This window comes from Gambusia affinis, linkage group LG05 (genome assembly GCF_019740435.1).
Source record: "Gambusia affinis linkage group LG05, SWU_Gaff_1.0, whole genome shotgun sequence".
Lineage (NCBI taxonomy): Eukaryota > Metazoa > Chordata > Actinopteri > Cyprinodontiformes > Poeciliidae > Gambusia > Gambusia affinis.
In genome coordinates this window covers 19,084,229-19,108,190 of record NC_057872.1, presented here as the reverse complement: position 1 = coordinate 19,108,190, position 23,962 = coordinate 19,084,229, and the positions used below count along the sequence as shown (strand labels likewise).

Here is a 23,962-nt window from a genome sequence, read left to right as displayed (position 1 = left end):
CAGTCACACTGGGTGGAGAACTTCTGCAAACACCAGTATTAATTCTGGATTGGATTTATGTCCTTTGACTAGGCCAGGGGTGGGCAATCCTGGTCCTCGAGGGCCGGTGTCCTGCAACTCTTAGACGTCTCCCTGGTCTAAGACACCTCAATCCAACAGCTGAATCACCTCCCAAGTGCAGTCAGGCTCTCCAGAGTCCTGCTAATGACCTCATTATTTGACTCAGTTGTGTTGAAGTAGAGGGACATCAAAGAGTTGCAGGAGACCGACCCTCCAGGACCAGGAGTGCCCACCCCTGGACTAGGCCGTTAATATGTTTTGGTCTATGCCATTTTGTTGCACCTCTAGAATAGAAATAGCATAGAAATTCCTTTATTGTCCCACAGTAGGGACATTTCTGTGCAACAGCAGTAAAGTGAAGTGAAAGGCAAGTAAAGGAATCACAGAAAGAATAACAAAATTGCACCAATAATACTGTGCAGTTATTAAGAATTTAGTTAATTTGGTCCAAAGAAATGTGCAGCTAAGTAGGTTAGTTAAACATGTTCAAAATGTAAAGGTATATTTGGGGATTAAATTGACAATCAAAATAGTGAAACAGCAGAGATGAACAGAAACTAGCAGAACTGTAATTTAAAATGGGTAAAAACTGTTTAAATACCAGCATGTATGTTCATTTTGGTATCATCTGACCAGACCACCTTCTCCCACACATTTGCTCTGTCCTGTTAATGACTTCTCATGACTCTGTCTAAGCACCTGAATGCTACTGTCACTCTAATAGTGGCCATATTTGCATGCTGTAATAAATGTGAAAACGTAACATTTTTTCCCACTTTTGTCCCAGTTAAGACAAATCTTCACCAGTCTGAACTAGATGTTTGCCACAGTTGTGTGAAGGGTTAAGATTTGATTCTATAAATGTCTGACTTAACTCCAGCTGAAATATGACAAAACTAGGTTACAAGTAACTCATTAGCAAGATATAAGAGCTTGTTTTAAGTCAATAAATTTGATAGAAATGTATCAGTGAAATAATTTACCAGTGGAACTAGTACATTTTCATCAAAATTAATCAATTAAACAAGCTCTTATATCTTTCTTAACAAGTTACCTGTAAGTTAGTTTGGTCTTGTTTTAAGTGTGCTCAGATAATTTAACCAGAATTTTGGCCAAAATGACTTGGTAAGATTTTGTGTTTTTGCAGTGAGATGCTGACTAGGAGCAACTTTTTCAATAAAGCCTATTCTAGAGATCAAAATATTAAATACAATTAGCTTTTCTTACGGTACACAGAGGATGATGCGTGGTGTGAGCTTAAAGTGGAAAGACGTTGATGCTTTATTGACTTGTTTGTATGTTAGGTCACATTATCACAACATTTACTATTTCATCACACATTATGTTTTTTTTCTCTCTTCCTGCAGCTCTGTTACCACTTATTGTTTTTCACTAAACAACTCTGTGTCGATCTGTCACATAAAACACCCAGTAAAATACACTGAGGGCTGTAATTATAACATGATGTAAGAAGAAACATAAAAAAATCCACTTCAGCCATATTTGACTGTCATATTTTTTACTAGTTGATTTTATTATTTTATGCTCTGAAGCTGTTTGTGCTGTTATTTCGCCAGGCCTCTTTTGTAAAAGAGACTCTAGATCTCAACAAGGTTTTTTATCTGGTAAAGTAGAGATTATTGTTATTATAAACACTCTTGCGAGGCCTTATAATGTCATTAGGCTACCTTGAGGGTGTGTGTGTGTGAGTTTGGAGCCTGGTTTTTGCTCGCTATGTGTGTGCTTGCGTGACTGTGCGAGGGTCAACTCCTGGGTCAGTTAAATTCATTCATCTGTGAGTGATTATGGCTCAGTTCTAATATGGCTCATAATTAGACTTATACATTGTTCTGGCGCTTTGACGCTTGTGAGTGAAATTTTAATTTTAAAGAGACCTGAAGGCAGATCGCCAGTGCAGAATGACTCCATCAGACTGTGTAGAAGTGTTCAGTTATTACATTAACAGCATCAAACCACACTAGGAAGTCGCTGAAAGTGATTAGAAAGGTTTGATTGTAAAGCAGAGAGGAATTTAACCAACATCTGGCAGGCAGACGCACCACCATCAGCCTTTTAGCTCCTTCTACAGTAACTCTACCTTCTGGCGGCGGCGGCCCATTCTGTCTTCCAGCTTTGGGACATAATTGAACATGATGTTTGATTAAACAGGGCCTCGTGTGTGTTAGAAAGTTGTGAACCGTGATGGCAGCTGCTAATAGGAGGGACTGCATGTGTGTGTGTGTGTGTGTGTGTGTGGAAGAGAGAGGAAGTAAGTCTGGGGATGAGCTTGAGTTTTCCTTTTTTCTTTTCTTCTGCGGTCCCTGGATGACAAGTGCTGCTGAGATGAAGATATGGTTATTTGACCTGGGGGCATTGAGCTGAGAAAAGTAGAAAGACAGACCGTGAGAGGAGCCGAGGAGGAGAGATGGAGGGCGTGTGTGTGTGTGCGCCTGTGCGTGTGTGAGTGTGTTCTTTTTAACCCTGTTCTCTCCTTTCTTTTCACATCCCAGTTTTTCTTTCGCTTTAGGGTCCATGGATATCAGTTACTACGGTCATTCCTGCTCCATCTTTCTGCACTCTTACTACTGACTTTCTCCCCATGTGTGCAACCCTTTCCTCCATTGCTCTTCACACACCCATTTCATCTGTCCTCCCACAATCATCTTGATCCTCTTCTTTCTTCTTTTTTCTTCTCAAATCCATGGAAACTTTTCTCATTTAGTTGCCTTCTTTTGCTCCGGTTATTTTCACTCATTGTGCATTTATCTTTAAAGGCCGTGCAAGCACTTTGAAATGCCTTGCTGCTGAAATGTGCTATACAAATAAAGTTTGATTTGATTTGATTTTTGATTTTAATTTTGCATAAATAAATTTAGTAAGTGTGCATCTTCACTGGTGTTTGTAATCCCGTGTGTGTGTCGTGTCAGAGGCCCTGCCCCTCCCTGTCCTCTGTCACTGGAGAGCTTGCACGGCCTTCCGACATTTCACTTCAAATTAAATCACGAAGATGAGTGTTCCTCTTTTTGTCTGTAACTTTTCCAACGACTCATCCACCCCTCCTCCCCAATTTGTCCCATTTTTTCCCCCTTTTTTTGTTTTTACAAAGGACGGAAAATGAGACAAGACAAAAGAGAAAAAAGGGTTGGAAGGACGAGGAGTAATGTATGAGGAGGGGGTTTAAAGTCACAAAGAACAGAAAGTTGTGTTTTTGCACGCAATCTCTCATAGTAATAATGTGGACTGCTGTGTATACCTGTTAAGAATATTCATTTAATTTGTTTTCTGATATTTTTGCTGATAAAAGCACAAAACGGTATTTTTAAATGGAGATTAGCTTTTTTTTTTTTTTTTATAAAATAAAAATGTGACAGAGGATTTGTAATAATGTGGGTAAACCAACCTGGTCAAATGAGATGCTTATTTAACAAATCAGTTAAATAATAGATTAATTTTGGCTAACAACATTACTACTCGATCTGTAGAGTCAAGAGATCACGAAACAAAAAGCAGCACTCACCCTCTAATCTAGAGAAATGAAAAAGTTGCTGACATCCATCATCCTGAAAAGTTTTACAAAGCTCTTCTTGGGGCTTAGAGATGTCAGCAGACCACAGGGAAAGCCGTGATCCACAGAGAAAACATTGAACAGAGCTGAAAATTTCCCAGACGCCAGCAAACAACTCATCCAGGATGTCACAGAAGAATCCTGAGCAACATCTTGAGCATCGCCAGCTTCGCATGTCTCAGTTAAGCAGGAGTTTACCAGGAAGAAAGAGGCTGAGCAAAAACAGTATGTTTAGGAGAGCTGCGCTGTTTTGTGGACAAAACCTTCTGGTATAAAACTAATGCGTGTCTGGAAAAACAACTGATGAACTTATACAAACTCCTTCTCAGTTCAACACACTTAAGAACGGTTGTAAACTATAAAGGCCTTGCTGTACCAAGGGTTGAATGTTAGAAAGAGCAGGAGCTTCTTAAGGTCCGATGTCAAGGTGTTAAACTGCAAAGTCAAGTTTCTTTTAAGTCAAATTTGATAAATACAGGATTTTTATTCTTTATGAAGGCAGGATACTTAATTCTGCTATAAAATGACATTATGTGCCTGGAAAGTACATCACACTGCCCTTTTAACCACAGTTCTGTTGGACAGCAAGTGATCTGACCGCTAGTGAGATGGTTTGGTTCAGATGTAATTTTTCCACTCATAAATCAAATCATTATTCAAGAACTACTCAGGTTATCCGATTTTAAAATTAGCTCCGTGATCTGTAACATTTAAGTGTGGCAATAAAGCTGAAACAATAAATCTGTGTAGGAGAAAACACTTTCTCAGCTCTAATTCAAAGCCATGGCATATCAATGTTTTACTGCATAACCCCCTACTATCTTTAAATGCAAACCCATAAAACTTCACACCGGTGCTCAATTTTCAGCTTGCAAATTTTTCTCCACTCTCCTCATCTGCATCCGTCCACCCGACCGTTTACTCTCCGTTGTTTCCTGGTTCCAATTCCCCCTCGTTGCCTGGTCTAAAGGAGTGAGTCAGAGCCTTGGAAAGACATTTCTGTCCTTTCACTCCATTAGACCGACAGCGCCTCAGACGCTTTTCATGTGCTCACTGATCATATCATTATTCCAGCTGGTCCAAATACCAAATCACTCTCTGATGTGTGATGCTATGAAGATTTTCCTCCCCACTGACTGTCAGAACCACAGTGAAACAGACCTAAGCGCGCCAAGATGGAGTAACACGTACAAAACCATGAATCACACATGAAATGCGCCCCTGTTGGCTGGTTGGACCTTTTGTCTTCTTTCCACTGTTGTACGGGGAATAATGATGATCAGGGCCTAATACATAATACTTTTGAATTACACCAGAAAAGGTCCAGCTTGTCGCTTGGGGCCACACGGACTTAAAATCACAGTCTTTTCATCCCTGAAGGGAGAGAACTCTGTACACCCGCATGTACATTTGCATTTTGGGGAGTCTAACCGAGTTCCTGTCTGAGTTCATTTAAATCTAAGTTTGTATTCTGCTGAAGTAAAATAAAACCTGATTATTTATTCACCTGTCACAGGCACACAACTCCAGGCAATGCAAAAGGATCAGAAAAAGGCTCAAAATGTCTGAAACACAAAACTGTTTCCACAATATGTATCAGCATCACATAATTATAGCAAATTGTTCCAAATGTGTTGTAAAACAGCAAAAATATGCCTGATTTTCAGTAGTTTGCTCTGTTTGACATTGAGTTATTTCACTGTAACGGTGAGCATGAGGAGAATTTTTCTTTTCTAATAAATTCAACATCAACACGTCTTTTCATAGGTGTCCTTGCTGCTCCGTCCTTTATACTGAGGGAGGATTCATTCTGAGAATCACTTGCGTTATCTTCTCTGTTGTTATCCATTAATATAAAAAGAAACGTTTTTTTGGGATACGGCGACTGTATTTCATTACTTTTTGGCATCATCCCTTTGATTCACTAAAATATTAGGTAAATTGAAAACGAATGAGATGGAAGGCTATGGAGAAATTAATGCTTTTGGATCATTATTTATCCACAAAAAACATCTTGTAGTATTGTGTACATGCAGGATATTTTAAGGTATATAAACAGTACTCTAAAATGGTTATTGTTTGTAAATGTTTTTCCCTAGATCATAAAAGAAAGCAGGATTCACCTCATACACAGAAAAATCCAAAGCCAAAAGTTAACGTCACATGTTTCTGCTTATGTTGTCACCTCGTTTATTAAGGTATGTGGGCCACAGCTGATGAACGTGTGAGGGAGTAGCGACAGTAGAGCCCTGTAGATGTGTGTGTGTGCGTGTGTGTGTGTGTGTGTGTAAATGGGAGTCATGCTTCTCAGCTGTGCAGCTGTCAAAATGTCAGCTTGATATTTGAAATCACCAACGACACCATAGCTGCAGTTTTCATCAGGAGAATGCAAAAGAAAAGCTGGGATGTGAAAAGAAAAGAGAACAGGGTTAAAACGAAAACCCACACACACACACACCCACACACACACCTTTGGTAATTTTATTGCCCTTGACTGGGATTCGCAGAGTTTTTTTAAAATTATTATTTGGTTCTGTGAAAAGTGTTTCCCAGTTATTATCAATGCTAGTTTTTATAACTGGACTCAGTTTGATTTTAATTGTGTGTTTCCATGCAGCTATAGTGCCATCTGCAATTGTAAGCATTCCTCTCAGTTTGCAAACTCAAGATTTCACAAGGTTGGAGCATAAAGAGAGAGAAATCTTTGATCATTCCTCTTCGCACAATCTCTCTAGATCATTCAGGTCGTCTCTTATTCTCTCCTCTCCTCAGTCACCTCAAACATTCTCTGCAGGGCTGATGTCTAAAGGCTGAGCTGGCCATGAAAAGTATAGATTTGTTTCTGATTGTCTACTTCTGTGTAAATCCACATTTTGGATCGTTATTCCGCTGAAAGAGCAAATGACGACTAGCTTTAGGATTTCTGGCAGAGACTGAAAATATCCCAGTATTTCAAAGAATGTGTAATGCTGTGCACTTCAACAAAGTCGCTTTGCACTTTGAAAAAAATATGACAGGCCCACTGCATGTCAGATCCTCTATTGTGCTTTATAATAAGATTGATGGGAGCTTATTATAATGGATTTTTCACATTTTCATCCGTTGTTTTAAGCAACCGGTGCTGTTTGATGCCGAAAAGGGACATTTTAAAAGGGAACATCTGCCCAAAGTGTCCAGTTTTGCTTCGAAACCATCCACAATTAGCAAATTCCAGATATTTATATTCATGATGGTGGGGCAGAAAACAGTTTTTTTTTTTTTACTATCATTCTGAAATAACAAGTTGGCACACTGATTAATAATGGTTATTATGGAGGATCAGTGATAACAAGAAGAAACTCTTTAATCAGAGGCGATGAGCAACAAGTGTAGCAAAATGCAAGCAGAGAAACTGAAGGAGAGCGACTAATTAACAGAGAGGAACTGAACTGAGGCTCAAATAAACTAAATTTAAGAGAAAAAAAAACTAGTGATCTGTAAGAACAAAATTTAAATGCACAAATACAAAAACACAGGAATGTGCTGAGAAACTAACACAGAGGAATGTCCTGTTCTAGCAATATTTCACACAGATAATTGAACTGAAATATGAGACCTAGCAAACATAAACAACAAAAAAATGCTTAAAATGTCAACAAAAATAAAAACCGTAACACTCACGTGGATCAGGACAAGAAAGCAGAACATAAAAAAATGTTTCAAAATAACAGTTTTCTGCTTAAATATTATTTTATCAATCAAATCTCAGCAGATTTTATCTGCATAGTGTTAAATTATATACATGCAAAAAGATGTTCAGCATTATTTAGTATCAAGAAGTACTCATCGAATACAAAGAAAGCTATTTAGTAATATTTTAAGTTTGTTAATTGGTCGTTTTATCAAACGACTGGTGTTCCTCAAAGTCCGTGGTCTTGATATGATATGAAATGAAAATGAGCCATTAAGCATTTCTCTTTAGTTCTTATTCTGTGCCCAGAATATGCAAATAATTTACTAAAAGCAGAGCACAGATGAATGAAAGGAGATTCTTCTAAGCACAAGCTGGCTCCATCGTTCATGTGAACGACTGAATTCAGATCACATGATGTTTTCCAGCTGCAGTATAAAACGGGCTTGTGAGATAAAAACCCGCCATCTAACTTGAATTAAACCATTGCTTCAGTAAGAAAAGAAATAACAGCTTGTTTTGAGTGAAGTTCAATAACGAGGGTTTATTCTGTAAATGACAACGTTCTGTAAAGTTTTTTCATGCTTTCATTTATTAGTTATTTTAGATTTGAATACAGATGTGACTTGTGCTCTTGGCCTGGCCTTTCTTATCTCTGCCTTGGCCAAAACAAAAGTTAAAGCCCATTTGAAGAGCTTTGATGGGCTGTAGCAATATCAAAATTAAATTTAGCATTAGATATAATTTTATTTCCATGAGCTCCCATTTTTGTAGCTTTGCTGCTCTTGTGATGGATGTGACTGTTTTTAACATAATGCACACACTAATATAATTACAACTAAATCCGCAAAACTGCAAATGCTTCTTAAAGTGCCTTTTTTGATAATTAAATATTTGGTTAGTTTCAAGCTGTTTCATCCTATTGCATTAAAACATCTCCTCAGCTAAAAGGCATGAAACACACAGCATGAGTCATGCTGTGGGTCTAATTACTGTTTCCTAAAGGAACAATTTCCATAATGTCAGAGAACCATAAAAAATTTATGGACAGCTGAAACATCAGCGTTGAGGTTGCACGGTTGAAATCCACAAAACCACCAGATGACATCATTGTAACAAAGCTTTTATCTTCTGCTCGAGAAAGGACGAAGAGATAAAAAGGACGCTGCACACGGCTGTGGAAATGTCACAGGTAGAAGAGATGGGAATGAAGTGCTTCTGAAAAATGTAAACACCCTAAAAATTACTTTATCCAGAAGAACAAATCCACGATAAAACATTTCAAAACATTTTCAAATTAATATGATATTTAACAGGCAAACAAACAAGATGCACAAGTGCGTTTAATGTATTCAATGTTAATATTTAATTTAATGTTTAATCTACGTAATGTTTTTACAGCACAGAGGTGATGCATTTTTCTACAAAATTATGTGCGCCAATTTTAAAAAGTCAAAGGAATAATAAATTGATATATGAGCACATTTAAAACCAGATTTTAATTCAAGCATAATTTTTTTAAATAAATTTAAAAAAAAAATAACTGTAAAACAAATCACAAATCAATTCAATTTCAGGGAGGAAACAATTTTTTTAATTAAATTTCAAAAATAAGAGCAAAGGATTGAAAAACAAACAAAAGTAAAAAAATGAAACTGTTCAAATGAAATGAAATAAATCAGCACTTTTGTTGTTTTCTTTGCCCTGTAGATATAAAACTAAATACATTTAAAGATCTACACATTGCAACTATCTATACACATTTTTAAAGTAATGACGAAGAGGTAATTATTTAATGTAGGAGAAAGTGCAGGCGGTAACAATCAACATTATTCAACAGTATAAACGCGGTCTCTAAACCCTGGTGTTCTGCCAACTTCTGTTTCCTCGTTTAGATCTATTCCCTCCGCGCTACACAGAAAACATAACTCAGCACAACACCTGGAGCAGATGTGTTTGTTGTTGCTTTTGTTTTTCTTTATTCCTTGACCTTAAATTTCACTACAGTAAAGGTTTATCAGCTGCTTCTTATGGCTGACTTTGGTTTGCAAGTGTTGAATTAATTAAGCTAATTATCTGAGCTGATATCTCTAAGCTCTGCTGAACATAGGGCTGCTGGATAAATCTCATTAATATCAGGTGCATTTTGCAAAACAAGCAATATTTAATCCACCTGTGTTGGAACATAAAGAGAAAACTGCAGAACCAGAACATTTAAAGCTGAAATTATCTCATGGATTTACCTCAAGGGGAAACATGCAGAAATTAATTAGGTTATCTCCTGGTCATTAGTTTTTATCTGCAACACTTAAAGCATGTTCCAGGCACTAAATGAAAGGCCCAAGTGGTTTAATTACTGGGATTGATAATCATGATTAATTAGACAGAGGAAAGGCTGGTGTGTGTGGACACAGACGTGGCCTACTTTTGGAATGATTGTGATAAATATGCATTTTATCTGTGGATCCAGAACAGATTTGTTGTGTACCTTCAGGAACAAAACAAATCTGCACAATAGTTCTTGCAGATCGAAAACTAAAACCGACGCAGGACACTATTCTGATTTATCTCTCTTCCCTCCTCCCCACCTCTCTGTGTGGTCTCCGTCTCCCTCAGTGGGACGAGGTCAGTGTCCTGGATGACCGGGGGAAGCTCATACGGACCTTTGAGGTCTGCAACGTCAATCAGAATTCCCGTCAGCAGGACAGCTGGCTGGCAACGCCTTTCCTCTTCCGTCAGTCGGCTCCGCGGATGTTTGTGACGTTGCGTTTCTCCGTGCGCGACTGTGCCAGTCTGCGGACGCCGTCGCCCACCTGTCGGGAAACCCTCACCCTCTACTACAAGCAGGCCGACTCGCAGGCGGAGTTAATGAAAACCTGGACCCCAGAGGTGAGATCAAACACTGGAACATTTATATATTTTGTCATTCTAGTTTGTCTGGAAACTCTCACACTGAGTGTCGAAGAGGTAAGGAACGCCATGTTCCAGATAACATTAACCTGAATTAGAGGTCAGCAATTTGGAGAGACCTGCCTTTTCAAAATAGTTTGCAGATTTTCGTTTTGTTTTGTTTTGTTTCTTTTAGAAACATCCATGGCTGTTTTTGCTTTGCAACGGTAATTTACACTGCTTCTGAAGCACACGTCTAAATGTTAGTTGTTGATGAGGAACAAATGTGTCATTTAAATTTGCCGCAATAGGTGGCAAAGGCCATTTTTAAATAGCTGTGTGCTGGATAGTAACTTTAAACACCTCTTGGCGTTTTTTCAGCTCTGGTTCCTGCCTTTGTTGGATGATGTCATGAAACAAGACAAAGACAAGAGCAGAAAGCAAATAATTTTTGAAAAACAATGCTGCATCAGCTCAGTCTAATCACATCCATCACCTCTTATCAGAGTAAAATCTCTTCACACACACCAAAAGGAGACGACACAGTTTTGGCTTTTAGGTTAGTTCCCCTTTGGGACTTTAGAACTTGCTTTACAGATTCCTTCACATAGTAAAACATATAAATAAAATGAGATTAAGAACTGTCAGTATTTTAAAAAAAGGAGAACAGACGAAAACTATGACATGCCCAGCTCAAAGAAATTATGTTTTTATTCATAATGCCCTGCAAAAAAAATCTTACCTAATAAACTTTTTCACATTTGGTCACAGTATAGCAGCCATCTTTACTGTTTTAGTTGGTCTTGCCCAAACTGTGCAAAGTTGTGACGTGGTAGTGAAATGATACATGAATGTCAGTTGTGTTACGGATAAAAATCTGAAAGTGTGGCATTGATTTATATTCAGGCCCCTCTACGCTGACGCAGAATCATCAGGTTGTTCATGGAATCGCGTGACTGTGTGTAATTTAATCCCAGTATAAATGCGGCTGTTCCATGAAGAAATCAGAGGTTTGGAGACAAAGGAGCAGCTTAGGCTGAAAGTTGTGAAGAAGTGTTATAAAATAATATACCAAGATTTAAACGTCTCTAGGAATAATGTACAACCCATCATCTGAAAGTAGAGCATTAGAGGCTCAGAAAGCGCTGCGCAGATCCTCGCCTCAGTTGGCAAAATCTGCGAACAAAAGTCGTTCAATCCACAAATCCGGATCTTTTGTAAGAGTGGCAAGAGCAAAGTGAGAAGCAGCAATGTAATGGTTTACGTAAGTGCTGAACGGCTCAGTCAAAGTCCAGACCTAAATCAAACTGGGAATATGAAGTGAAACATGGAAAATGCTCTTGGCAGACGCTTCTCATCCAGTCTGACTGGATTTGAATTGAAAAAAACTTCAATCTCTAGATGTGAAAAGCTGGCAGAGATGAACCATGAGAGACTTGCAGTTGTTACAGCAAAAGGTCAAAAGAACTCTACAAAGTACAGATTCAGGGAGACAGTTTTTGTAATTGTAAAAAAAATAAATAAATAAATTTAAGATCACATGTCTATGGTCTCTCCAAAATCATGGAGTACTCTGTGATGGTCTGTCACGTAAAATCCCTACAGAATATATTGAAGTTTGTGGGTTTTGGACAAAAAGTGAGAAAGAATAATGATGTGTGAATTATTTTTGCAATCTGCTGTATTTATTTTTCTTAAGTCTTAGTGAAATAATTGTGGTCGTTGTGGCTCCAAGCAGCTGTTCAGTATTATTACTTGTCATTTCTTCAAAAAATTATTAAGCTTTTCTTATGGCAAATAATTCCTTAAGGAAATATACTTCCTAAGTAAAAAAAACAACAACAAAGTTATTCTGCATTCAGTGGAATGATGGACATTTCCAAATCCGGTGTGTGTAATTTATCATTTCATGACAATCTGAGTTTGAAAGTTGTGCTGATTCAAAGTACTCTGACTGCTCTGTTGTTTCCTCTTGGATAGTTATGAGTCTGTTTCTCCCCATTTTCTTTTAAATTGGAGAGAAAATAGAGGAAAGAGAGAGGTTTCTTTTTATGGACTTGTCTTGTTCTTCATGCTGACTGCTGTGATGGTATGACCAGGCGACGCATTTATCAGCTGGCCATCACCACACACTGCCTTGACCTTTGTAAGGCGCATGTGTAGAAGGGCGCGCGTTGCTCAGTGCTCACACAGCGATGATGTCTTCACAGATAAACCTCCGGATTCTCAGCCTAAGGGGAAATAACCATGGCTATATTTCAGCAGGCATGTCAGAGCTGAGCAGCATGCTGGTGCATAGACGTCACCGTCTTCCAGGTCCATTAGAAATAAAAGGCTTAAACCCAAAAGTATGGAGTGGTGTCAGAACTGAGAGGGGGGAAAAATTTCCAAATGTGTACATTTTAAAAAAGTTTGCTAAATACATTCAATGATTAATTAAATGTAGCACCCAGAAGAATTGGCCTAATTTGGTCCTAATTTTGTGCACATGCCTGCAAGCAAATGATTTAGTTTGCACGGCTTGGCTTGCCTAGGATGGGACCCAGAGGGAGGAAGTAGCGCCATCGTGAGTGAGTCGCTTTGTTTCCCGGCCCTCAGGGGGGCCTGGCATGTGACCATCTGTGTGCCGGTACTACCAAATCTGTGATCCACTTGACTTTACAACAAAGGCAATACAGTCACAGGACTCCCAACGTTTCCTCCACACCGTCAGAGAGCTTAGCATTCCCTTTTCTAGTTAGTTATCTGAAACCGTTAATTATTACAAGAGTGTTTTAGTTTGGGACGTTAAGTTGTTGATTGACAAATCTGTCTGGGTATTAAGCGCCTGTACTTTGTAGTAACAAAACTGAATTTAATAGTAAATTTACAAAACTCTTGTGCATGTTATGCGTTGTACCCAAAGCTGTTAATCCCTGAATGCCCACTGCAAGCCCCAAATGACTTCCTGATTAAGTAGAGTCTGGCCACAGACTCTACAGACAGACACAGGTACACATAGACGCAGCCGATTTAAACAGGTATAATTTTAGTCACTGCTTGAGGCAAAGAACCTTCATACAGAATTATTAAAGTCATCATTAGTGATTCATCGCTGTTAACATTAAAGCGGCAGCCCTTTCATTGTCGTCCGACAATGACTGATTGCCTAATCATTCTGATTACTGTAGAAAAAGCTGCTGGGATTAGTGGTTTCTTTAAACCGGACTCACGGGCAACAATTTTGAATATTTACAGTCTTTCAGCTTTCACCTTAAATGTCACGTCATTCCTACGACATGATGATAATAATAATAATCTTTAAGATGTAAAATCAGGCCTTTGAGTCTAGTGCAAACCAAAATGACTGAAATCAGAGACTGTTTTTCATTTTTCTTTGAGGTCATTAAAGTTTCACCGATTGAGATTTTCTTTTTCCTGTGGACAATAATACTTGGAGAAAGAATTTCTGCAGGTTGTAGTTTTAAATCTAACAGGGAAAGGTTCCTTATTTATTTGACTTTGGTTAAACTCGGTCTCTGAGATGATGACTTCATTAACAGAAAATGATATCATTTTAAATTTTTCATTTTACTTATAATTCAATAATTGGCCTACGATCACTGATCAGAGGGAAAGCTACCTCTCTGGCTGATTGATCGGTGCATCTTTAGCTGGGCAGCCATGAAGGTTTGGTTCATGACTGAACCATACACAAACATTTTACTCCTCAAGAAATAGAAATGCTTTTAAAAAAATGAAATTCAATGAGCAATGAGCAGAAACTCAGAAAAGAGCTACAAAAGGCACCTCTCTGAAAGTCCAAGCAAGAACTAAAACACAAACCCCTGCTTGGATCTGCACAGACTCAAATCTGCAGTCACAATTCTTATAAAATATTAGATAAATGCCTGAATATGCTAAAATAAATTGTGCTTGATTATCTAGCTATAGCCAGAACAAATGTATTCTGCATTCTAATTTTGGTTTCATTTTTATTGCATTTTATGCGACACAAAGCAGTGCATTGCTGCAAAGTGCAGTGTAAGGGAAACACAGTTTCCAAGTTCTTTTCTATATGCTTTAAAAGTGAGGTGTGCATTGGTATTCATCCGCCTTGAGTAATTACTTAGAAGAACTTGTTAGTTCTTCACCTCACTAAGGATTTTATAGCACTTTGCTCCATCTGCTTGCTGTTTCCCTAGCAATAGCAAACTGCCATCAGGATTTTTTATGGCCATCTTTCAAAAATGACTTTCTCTGTTCTACTCTTCCATTAAGCTGAGATTGTATTTGGCAGGAACATGAGTCGATGGTTCACGTGTCTCATAACTAACAGTGATCAAATGCATTGTCCTCTCTGCCTCTACAGCCATCTAGCAGTGATAAAGAGTCGAGGGAGGGCTGGGTGAAGATCGACACCATTGCTGCTGATAAGAGCTTCTCCAAAGTGGAGCCCAGTTCACCTCACCAGTACCAACCCAACCGCTACAGTCGCATTAACGTTAAAACACGAAGCTTTGCTCCTCTCACCCGTGGCGGGTAATCAGCGATGCCTTGTTTTCTGTGTCTTGTGCTTCCTCTGTAAAAAGGGGTTTAAACATTCCCGTCTCTACATGCGACCTTGGTTTCAGGTTCGTCTTGGCAGTCGTGGACAGTGGAGCTTGCGTTTCCCTCATGGGGGTGTCCATCTTCTACCGGCGTTGTCCAGCCACAAGCCTCCACTTAGCATCCTACCCGGCGACTCCCTCTGGTGCAGAGCCGACCGCTCTGGTTCCCGTGATGGGGAGCTGCGTCCCCCACAGCAGAGCGCAGGGCGGGACGCCACCTCGCATGCACTGCAACGCTGAGGGCGAGTGGATGGTCCCCGTCGGAGGATGCGTCTGTGACAAAGGATATGAGCCAAACGTCAACGGATCTGCCTGCTTGGGTGAGTTCAGAGGCCTGTGGTGAGGTTAATTACTGACTGGGAAAAGTCACAGACTGGAAAAAAGCAATTCTCTGAAGGACCTCAGCAAAGCCTGGAGATCCTTTTGTGTTCAGAGTGAAATTGGTTTGCAATTAATGAAATCTTCTTATTGGAGTCTCTGCTGGGTGAAGGTCGGTGCTCCTAGCAAAAAAGCACAGCACTTAGTTGTAAAATATTACCAGACAAGTCCACGGCTTTCTACAAATGAAGGATCTTCTGGCAAAGATGTGCATAAAGCGCAGCCAGCTTGTATTCCAAAAGCATGAGCTGCGTCAACAACAACAACAAACTCCTTACCTACTATTGTTGGTCAAGTTCGCATTTGCTTTGAACTTTTAAAACTATAGATTAATGTTCGGGGACATGCTATTTTCTTGTCCTTATTGCCTGAATTGTGAAAAGTAAGTACATCTGTGATTCTTTTTTCTACGTTTCAAAGAGCGGCTATAAAACTTTTAAAAAAGCAAAATATGTATTTTATATGAATGTTAAAGACACCGATAGGTTTCATGATGAAATGTGCATTACAGCACTGTGTCTACATGTTTCAACTTCAGCATTTTTGTTATTACTATTACTATAAAACTATTACTATTTATTATTTAAAGCAACTAATATTGCTTTAAAAGCTAGAAGAGGCAATAACAATACGCAAATAATGTTTTAGTTCATCTGTGGAGAATAGGGTGCTGGCTTATTTATTTATTTTTTGTATTTTCAGATCAATAATAACCAGACATGTCGCCACAGCAAATAAAAAGACAGATATTGACACAATTTGATAGTTTCACAAGATCTCGCTGCATTCTTTCCAGCACGAGTTTCTCGTTGGGCATTTTTATCAACGCAGCCCATTTGCTGTTGTAAAAATTCCTTGGCCTTATAAAAGTGCGGAAGCATAAAAGCAAAAAAAGCTGAACATTCCTACAGTAAAAGATCCTCACTCCCTCTAAACCACATTCTGACATCATCTCAGTCTCTTAAGCTTTGCTGACCTGCAGGTGTTCAGATCTGGATTTTGTGGCTGATTTCTTGTTTCCGTCTTTGCCGACGCTTTAACCTCCGCTGATTTTGGCTTATTCCACTTTCTGTTGCCGAACTGAAATGTGAGAAAATGTAGATTTCACTCAAAATTGTTTTCATAAGCTTTCCTGCCAAGTTAATTTATATATATATATATATATATATATATATATATAAAGAACGGAGGAAATGCCACTCTGTCTGTAAAAGCATTGCCTTTCTTTCACTTCACATTTATGTGCTACTTTATGTTGGTCTCATAATATTGCATCTGTGCTTGTAGTACAATAAATTGTGTGGAATTTCAAGATGTACGACACCTTTTGGAAGACGTGGATAAAGTTTTTTTTTTTCCCTCTCGTAGCTGTGAGCTTAATAGTTTTCCACGCTGTCGTTTCCTAATAAAATAAACGGTCTTGAAAGTCTTGTTGTTGCGATAAATGTTGCCCAGAGTGGAAGCAGACATGTGACAAAGACCTCCTGTTCCCACAAGGTGCTCCTTCTCCTTACGGTTAATGCAGCCTTGACGTGTTGTGACATTGGCTTCTAACTGTCTTTGTGCGAGGTGAGCTCATTTGAATTCAGGTGTCCAAAGATCCGCGCTCAGTTCCTCCCCACAGCCTCCCCCTGTCAGTTTTCCTCTCTGTTTTTTCCTGAGTCGCGGAGCCTCTTGATCAATACTGCTGTCGCTCTGATGCACTTCTGTGATTGATGAGGAGACCAGAGGGAATTGAGGGCAGGCAGGATGAGACGAAGAGTCTATCCTGTTCCATATGGTCAGTAATCACTGGAGGTTTTTCACCCAGAAATACAGATAATTTACTGTCAAAGTGGGATTAATGGATCAAAGGAAGAAGGGATGCTTATACAGTCAAGAGACAAAGAGATTAAGAAAAGGTCAGAAATGGTAAAACTGGTTAAGGAGCACTTTTACACTTCTTAAGATGTGTACAAGTAAGGCAGAAAAACTGAGACGTCCAGATGGGCAGGAAGGAATCTATATGAAGAGAGTGGGGGGGAGGGTGAGAGGAAGAAAGGGAAAGAACTGTAGTGGGAGGGAAGTGACACATTTAGGTCATGGCGATGTAATGGCCACTCGTCTGTGAACAAGTGACAGAAACCGCAGGGGGAGAGAGTGGAGGAAAACTGGGGAGAGACTGAAAGATAGGAGGATGCAAGTTAATGACTTAAAGAACTGAGCAGGCAAAAAATGTAAAGATGAGGAGGAGAATTTGGAGAGTTGTTGTGTACATGTGTGTTTAGGTCACTGCAGTGCCGATGTTTGCTGGGTAGAGGCCTTGAAATACAACGACTGGAGTCAAAAACTGCATTCTCCCAAGAATTTCACCAGATATAATTGCTCAAGTCTTAACTAACAGTTAATCTTCAATCTTGCCAAGTCAGCTATGAAATGTGTTTGCGCTCTTTGCCTTTGCATCTGCGCTCCGCCTGCCGCTTCGTGTTTGTTGCACCTGACCGATATCCGCTGACAAACCGACCCTCGAAAACGCTCAGCCGCTGCGGCGAAGACCTCCAGCGGCCGTCTACGACCGTCCCAACGCGTTGCTGCCCACACTGTAGTGGCTTTGTCTTCCAGTTCACCTTGGGTTGTGTTTTGTTGATCACTTCACTGACTAATGATGGAGTCTGGCGTCAGTGCATTGTTGTCCTCTCTGGTTCCATGGGAATGATGAGCCAGCAGGCAGATGGTTAATTGGAAATGCAAACACCAAACCATTGTTCCCAGTAGAGACGGGTACCAGAGTTTCCTCAATCAGACATCTTGTTCCTAAGATTCAGATTCAATAATAAGATTTTTTTAATTATCAAGACATAATTCAAGTCTTTATTTTGCACAACTACTCATATTTGTGGTGGCTCTGGAAACATTATTAAAGTAAACCTGTTATTTTTATGGAAATTGTAGCATAACAACAAAAATGAAAACTTTTTAAAATTACAATATGATAGTAGTTCCTCATTTTAAACCTGTAGCCTATTGCTAGAGGCAATTATGTATTACAAAGTGTTCAATTATTAGATGAAAAGGAAATATGTTATTTTTGTCAATGTACAATAGAAGAAACAGCAAAGCAAGAGAAGGGTACATTTTACTCAAGCAAAGTAAACTTTAACCACAGCTGCAAAAAGACCTGAAAAATATCCCCAGGAAAAAAGTAACATTTGTTTTAGTTCAGTGTAGAAAAATCAAACCACACAAAGAAATAATTGCTTCTAATGAAAATCAAGGAAACTGGCCCACAGCATCATAGATCCTCCATCATAAAAGTGAGTGGGCATGAAATGTTTTCCACATGCATATTATTATTCCATGCCAAACTTGCAATCTCTTTTCCTTTGAGGAAGGTGAACTCAATATAAATTAGATTAGAGTGTTTACTCTTTAAAAGCCTAACCTATTTTAATGCCTTTTACACATTTTTAACCTTTAGCTTTTGAAAAGTCTGGATCTTCATCACAGCTCTTCAGTTTTAATTTTATGTGCCCCCCAAAAAAAGACTGCCAGCTGGCTGCCTAAGCAGACTGAAGCAGCAACAATTTATTGCACAGTTTTTATTTCCCTCTGTTGGAAAAATGTCCCCGATTGAATCAGAAGGAAAAATCCTGACGAAAATACAGAAATATCAGCTCTGACTCTGTACGTGGCAATAACATGAACATTAATTGGCAAGCCGTCCTGACCCTCAAATTACAGAAGAGCAACACTCTAAATATAACTATAGAGATTTCCAAAACAAAACTGTAGCTCATTATTTCTTTCATTACTCTCATGCATTAATTTTGTCACCGCATGATACAACTTAATGGCCAAACGGTCAGGAAAATGTGAGCCAGACAAATAAAAAAAAATGCAAAATAACTCCAATGCTCTTGTGGTTTCTCATACACAAAACAATGCTGGTAATGCACGAATGGTTATTGTTCCCAGCATCTCATTTATTCATGTTTTCACATATTAGCAAAAAGGTTGTTTTCAGTCGAAGCTTAATCCCACCAAAACATGCCGTTTCCATGTGAATGTGAGGTGCAAACTTTCTCCGACAGCATTACTAGATTCTAGGAATAGATTTCTTTCATCTCCTATGGCGTGGACGTATTCCAAGATGGCAGAATTTGGGGCTCGAGTTGTGAAAAGAATAGTCCAGAAAGCATGACGCATCATTTTCACATGTCCAGATCTCGACTCCTTTGAGAATTGTGTAAGCCTCTGTTAATCTATCACATGCTTCTTGATTCTTCTGGCATCATAGTCACAAAAACAACAGTTGGACTGATGATAAATTGAGACGCTGACTGAGACTTTGGACACTTCCAACAAACAAAGACAGCATTTTGCGAACAAAAACCTCTTAATTTATTCTCAGAACTGTTGATCATATTTAAAAGAACGCCCAAATTGTGACTGATCAGTGTGACATTCAGTTGTCAGATATTTGGTTGCAGTCATTATAAAAATTTCAGAAGATGATTGCTCCAGCAGCCGCCTGCTGGTTTTAATAATTTTCCTGCCAAACAGCATAAGGATGAGTTGGCCTTTTGACATTTCCAGACCAAATGTGAAAGGGAGAAACAGAGAGCGCACAAAAATATGACATGATTGCACCTGTTTGGTACAACATGAAACAGCTCTTCAGTTTTTGTTTTTCTTCAACCCCCCCTCTGAGTCGCTTCCTCCTGGCATCACATCGTCCTCTGACAGACGTCGTTTATTTGATTCCCTGTAAGCTACAGATGAGGATTTAGGACAGAGATTAGTGCCAAATGCCAAAATGAGCCTCGATTTCATTCGGTACAACATGCTGCTGTTTGCGAGCGTGACCTGACTGAAATATTCCACGCGTCAGACTGTCCTGATTTGTCAACGAAGAAATGTTAGTCAGCGCAGATCTTCTTGGTGTATGTCCAGAGGTAAAATCAGAGGCGTGATACAGTGCTGTAGGAATGTCTTTGCACACTTACATTTTTATTTATTTTTTTGCTTTATTTATCACACAGGGTTTCACTTCATCACACAATTATTTTAAGGTCAAAGATAAATCCACAAAGCAGTTTTCATATTTACCAGGTTTACAATTATTCCATGTTTTCACCTAGATTGTGGCTCTCACTTTGCCAAAATCCCAAAGACAAATTACTTCGCATCCCTTTCCAAGTGAACTAATGTCAGTGATCTTGTTTCTCTCAAAAGGTTTTTAGATCTGGGCATGATGAGATTTTCAGATTTTGCCGACAGGTTCTAGAGTTCAAGGGTTGATCACTTTTCCCTTTGGTTCTTTGGGTATTCTTAATTTTCTTCATGATTACCAGAAGCCTCGAATTATTGGCAAATCTTTTCAGGCCTAATTCCTGAAATAAGTTTTCTGCTTTGGGGCAAAACAAAAACAAAGTAATCAATGACATAAGTGATCAATGTTGACCTCTGGCTTGACCTCGCTGCAGAACGTTTCCAGGTCAACAGGATGATTGTGGTTGAACACGCACAGCCAAACCAAATCAATCGCATGTTTGGGATTTTATTGAGCATACAGCAGTGTCAGAAAAGGGCCTGTGATGTTTACTCTAAAGCAGGGGCCTCAAACTCCAGTCCTCAAGGGCCGCTGTCCTACAGTTTTTAGATGTGCCACAGGTACAAAACACTGGAATGAAATGGTTTATTACCTCCACCTTGTGTAGATCAGTTCTCCAGAGCCTTAATTACCTAATTATTACATTCAGGTGGTGCAACAGAGGCACATCTAAAAGTTGCAGGACTGCGGCCCTCGAGGACTGGAGTTTGAGACCCCTGCTCTAAAGTAAAATGGTTTAAATTGTGCTTCACAGACTTCTTAATGGAGAAATGATGGCAATCAGGATGTATTTACACATGCGAGGTGTATTTGCTGGACTCATGAGCTTTATTGCTCATGAGTCCAGCAAATTTGCCACATTTCCACCGTGCAGAAATATTAACATCAAAGTGCATCTTTAAGGCTAAAATTTGACCAGATCTTGATTTTATTATGACACCTGCTGCTTATCAATTAGGTTTTGGGAAGAATGTGAGTTATGTACATAAACACTGTGATAGAATCCAAATTGATGGATTATTTCCTATTTTAGTTGTTTAAGGTAAGAAAATGCTTATTAGTTAAGCCTCTTTGTCAAGCCTGTATTGTTTTTTTATTTGCTTTTCGAACTGTTTTTAGTTGTTTGACAGTTTTGTTATGTGTTGGGTTGAAATGGTCTAATCCTCAAGATGAATGCAACCATACTAACACCCAAACAAACTCTAATATGCAAAAAAAAAATAAAAAATTTTAAAAAGCAGAAGATATAAAAAAGTGCCACCCAAAATTTCTAAAAAATTATCCGGTCTTTACATAGAAATGTGTTGAGTTTTGGTAACATCGGTTATTTTTCAAAATTGAAAAATAAATGACCCCTTACAGAACTCTGAGCAGTCGACACATGCTGTCTCTAAGGCAATACAATTAAAACAAGCTAATCCTATCTCCAGGATAAATTATGTAACTTAATCCAGCATCTCTCCTAAAACCTCAGATAAACTTGTTTAGAGAAAGCAGTGGTGAACGTTGCCAGGGCTTTTGCTCTTGGCAGTCTAAGTGCAGAGCAGTACAGATTGCAAAATGGACACCATGACCACATATCTTCTTAGATCTGCAGTCGGTTTGCTCTTTATTTTTTCCACAGTAGATATTTTCCGCTGCAGCTGTCAAAGCTAAAGATATAAAGAAAGTCATTGAGTGATAAATAGGTGTTGATGTGCTCTGTTCACAGAGTGTCGAATATGTTTATTTTAAAATAATTTGTATCTAAATGCTATCAATCAATCAATCACATTTTATTTGTATAGCACAATTCAGCAGCAAGGCATTTCAAAGTGCTTTACATCAAATCAGACACAAAAACACAATGCAACATTAAGTCAGGTTCCGTCAAACATTTTGTAATTGATTACGTTTCAAATACAACTCTAAACTTGACAGCCATATTTGGATGCCTAACATTAACAGTTTGTCCTGCTCTGCAAAGTTCTGGAAACAGTGAAACTGATCTGGCTGGGAAATCTTTCAAAGAAGTCCAAAATCTGTTTTGTGTGCCTCCAGGTATTATTTCAGGACTTCAGAGCAGGAGTGAAGAGACTTCAGAAGACTTTGTCCTCTCATAAAGTTTTGTTTGATCGTGCAGTAAAGAGAACTGCATGAGTCCTGCGACCTTTGTAGTGATTTCCAGTCTGTTGTTTGTGTGCTTGGCTTCACTCACTGCTTTCCCAATTTTCCGTTTCTGCATGTATTTCTGAAAAACATCCGTTTGAATGTGACGATGTAAAATTTGCATCGTCACATTCAAACGGCAGTCTGAGTGATCTTAACCAATCAGAATTGGCGGTAGTTGTAGGAATTCATGACGCAGAAATAATTTAAGCTTACACAGATCTGACTCAGGTCTACTTCTTCTCACTTTATGTACATTTCTAACGTTGTCCAGCATCGATGCCCTCATGCTTTCAGTGCGATTCGCGAGTTGCTGTGGGTCTGGCAATGCAACCACTAGAGGGCAGTTCTGAGCTTCTGAACCCAAAGGAAAGCTTCACAAAAGACCAAACATGGCAATGGAGGAAATTATGATAATGTACACTCAGGAGGAGACGTAAAGGGTACAGTTAAGGTGGTACATCACAGCATGTGAATGGACAAGTTCTGCCATTCTTGTCATTGTTTCTTTGCTGGTCTCATGTGAGCTCTACTGCGCCACATTTCCACCATGATTACCAGCAGTAATGCTCTGTTTGTTAGACACAAGACTTTGTATATGTCTGCATATTTAAGGCTGAGCGTGAACAAGACTTGAAATGTTTATTTTTTTTTTTCATATAATGCCTGCAATACAAATGTCAAGTCAAGTTTATTTGTGTCGCACCTTTTCAGAAACAAGGCACTTCAAAGTGCTTTACACCATAAAAATATTATGTAGACATCAATTAGGAGACATGCAATAAACATTACGTTTTTGCCTCTTGCATCATAAAAATCAACACATGAAATATGTTGATCAATGTTACTTTGAGACAATGAATACAGATTGAGTTTTCAAAGTTCTCTCCTTTACAAACATGTCACAATTTGCAGTTTTGTCTTGCTCCTTATAAAAAAATGCATTGAGTTCTTTGTTTTGCTTTACTGTGTTCTGCGTAGAAACCTTTTTCATTTAGCCTGCTTTATTTGTGAGCCACCAAAAGGGGGCGGCAGTCTTGGCAGCCCATCATCTCCCAAAGTATTCAAAGCAAATTTGAGACAGAGAAGATAAGAAGGGCTATCAAGAAATTGTTGAAACAATTTGCTACATTCTGGCAACTCTTCCTCTCATTAACCATTTTAACATAGTTTTCAGCTTTAAAACAACATCTCTGGGACAGATTGTGACGTTTTGCCATATTTAATCCGTGCTGTGTATCTACATGTCCACTGGCCACACCTCGAGCTCTGAAGCATTGGCTGGTTTTTAATCAGCAGATGATAGCCGATGGGTTGTCAGACTGCGCAGAAGAAGCCAACACACCCATTCAAGGACTGGCAGAGAAACAAAATGTAAATAGTGGAAACCACAGAAGAAAAAGTTGAAGAGTCGACAGCAAGAGGACTTGAAATGACAATTTTGCCCTGTAAACATGTATTTTCAAACAGATTCTTCAGATAAATGTCCCCCCAAGTAGCTCAAAAAACCGCTTGAATCTGAGTCACGCTTGTTTAGACCAACCACATGCAATTTGTGTTTTTTATCCCAC

The 23,962-nt window shown here is 38.9% G+C and overlaps 1 protein-coding gene across 2 annotated transcripts in view; it reads left to right on the top strand.

Moving 5' to 3' along the window:
• The window catches only part of ephb6 (eph receptor B6), a 59,841-nt gene that overhangs the window by 19,372 nt on the left and 16,507 nt on the right, over positions 1–23,962 (top strand). For both annotated transcript variants that reach the window (XM_044116956.1, XM_044116957.1), the window contains exons 3-5: positions 9,912–10,184; positions 14,536–14,705; positions 14,798–15,093. In XM_044116956.1, coding sequence (XP_043972891.1) covers positions 9,912–10,184; positions 14,536–14,705; positions 14,798–15,093 — 739 coding nt within the window. The remainder of the gene's footprint in view (positions 1–9,911; positions 10,185–14,535; positions 14,706–14,797; positions 15,094–23,962) is intronic.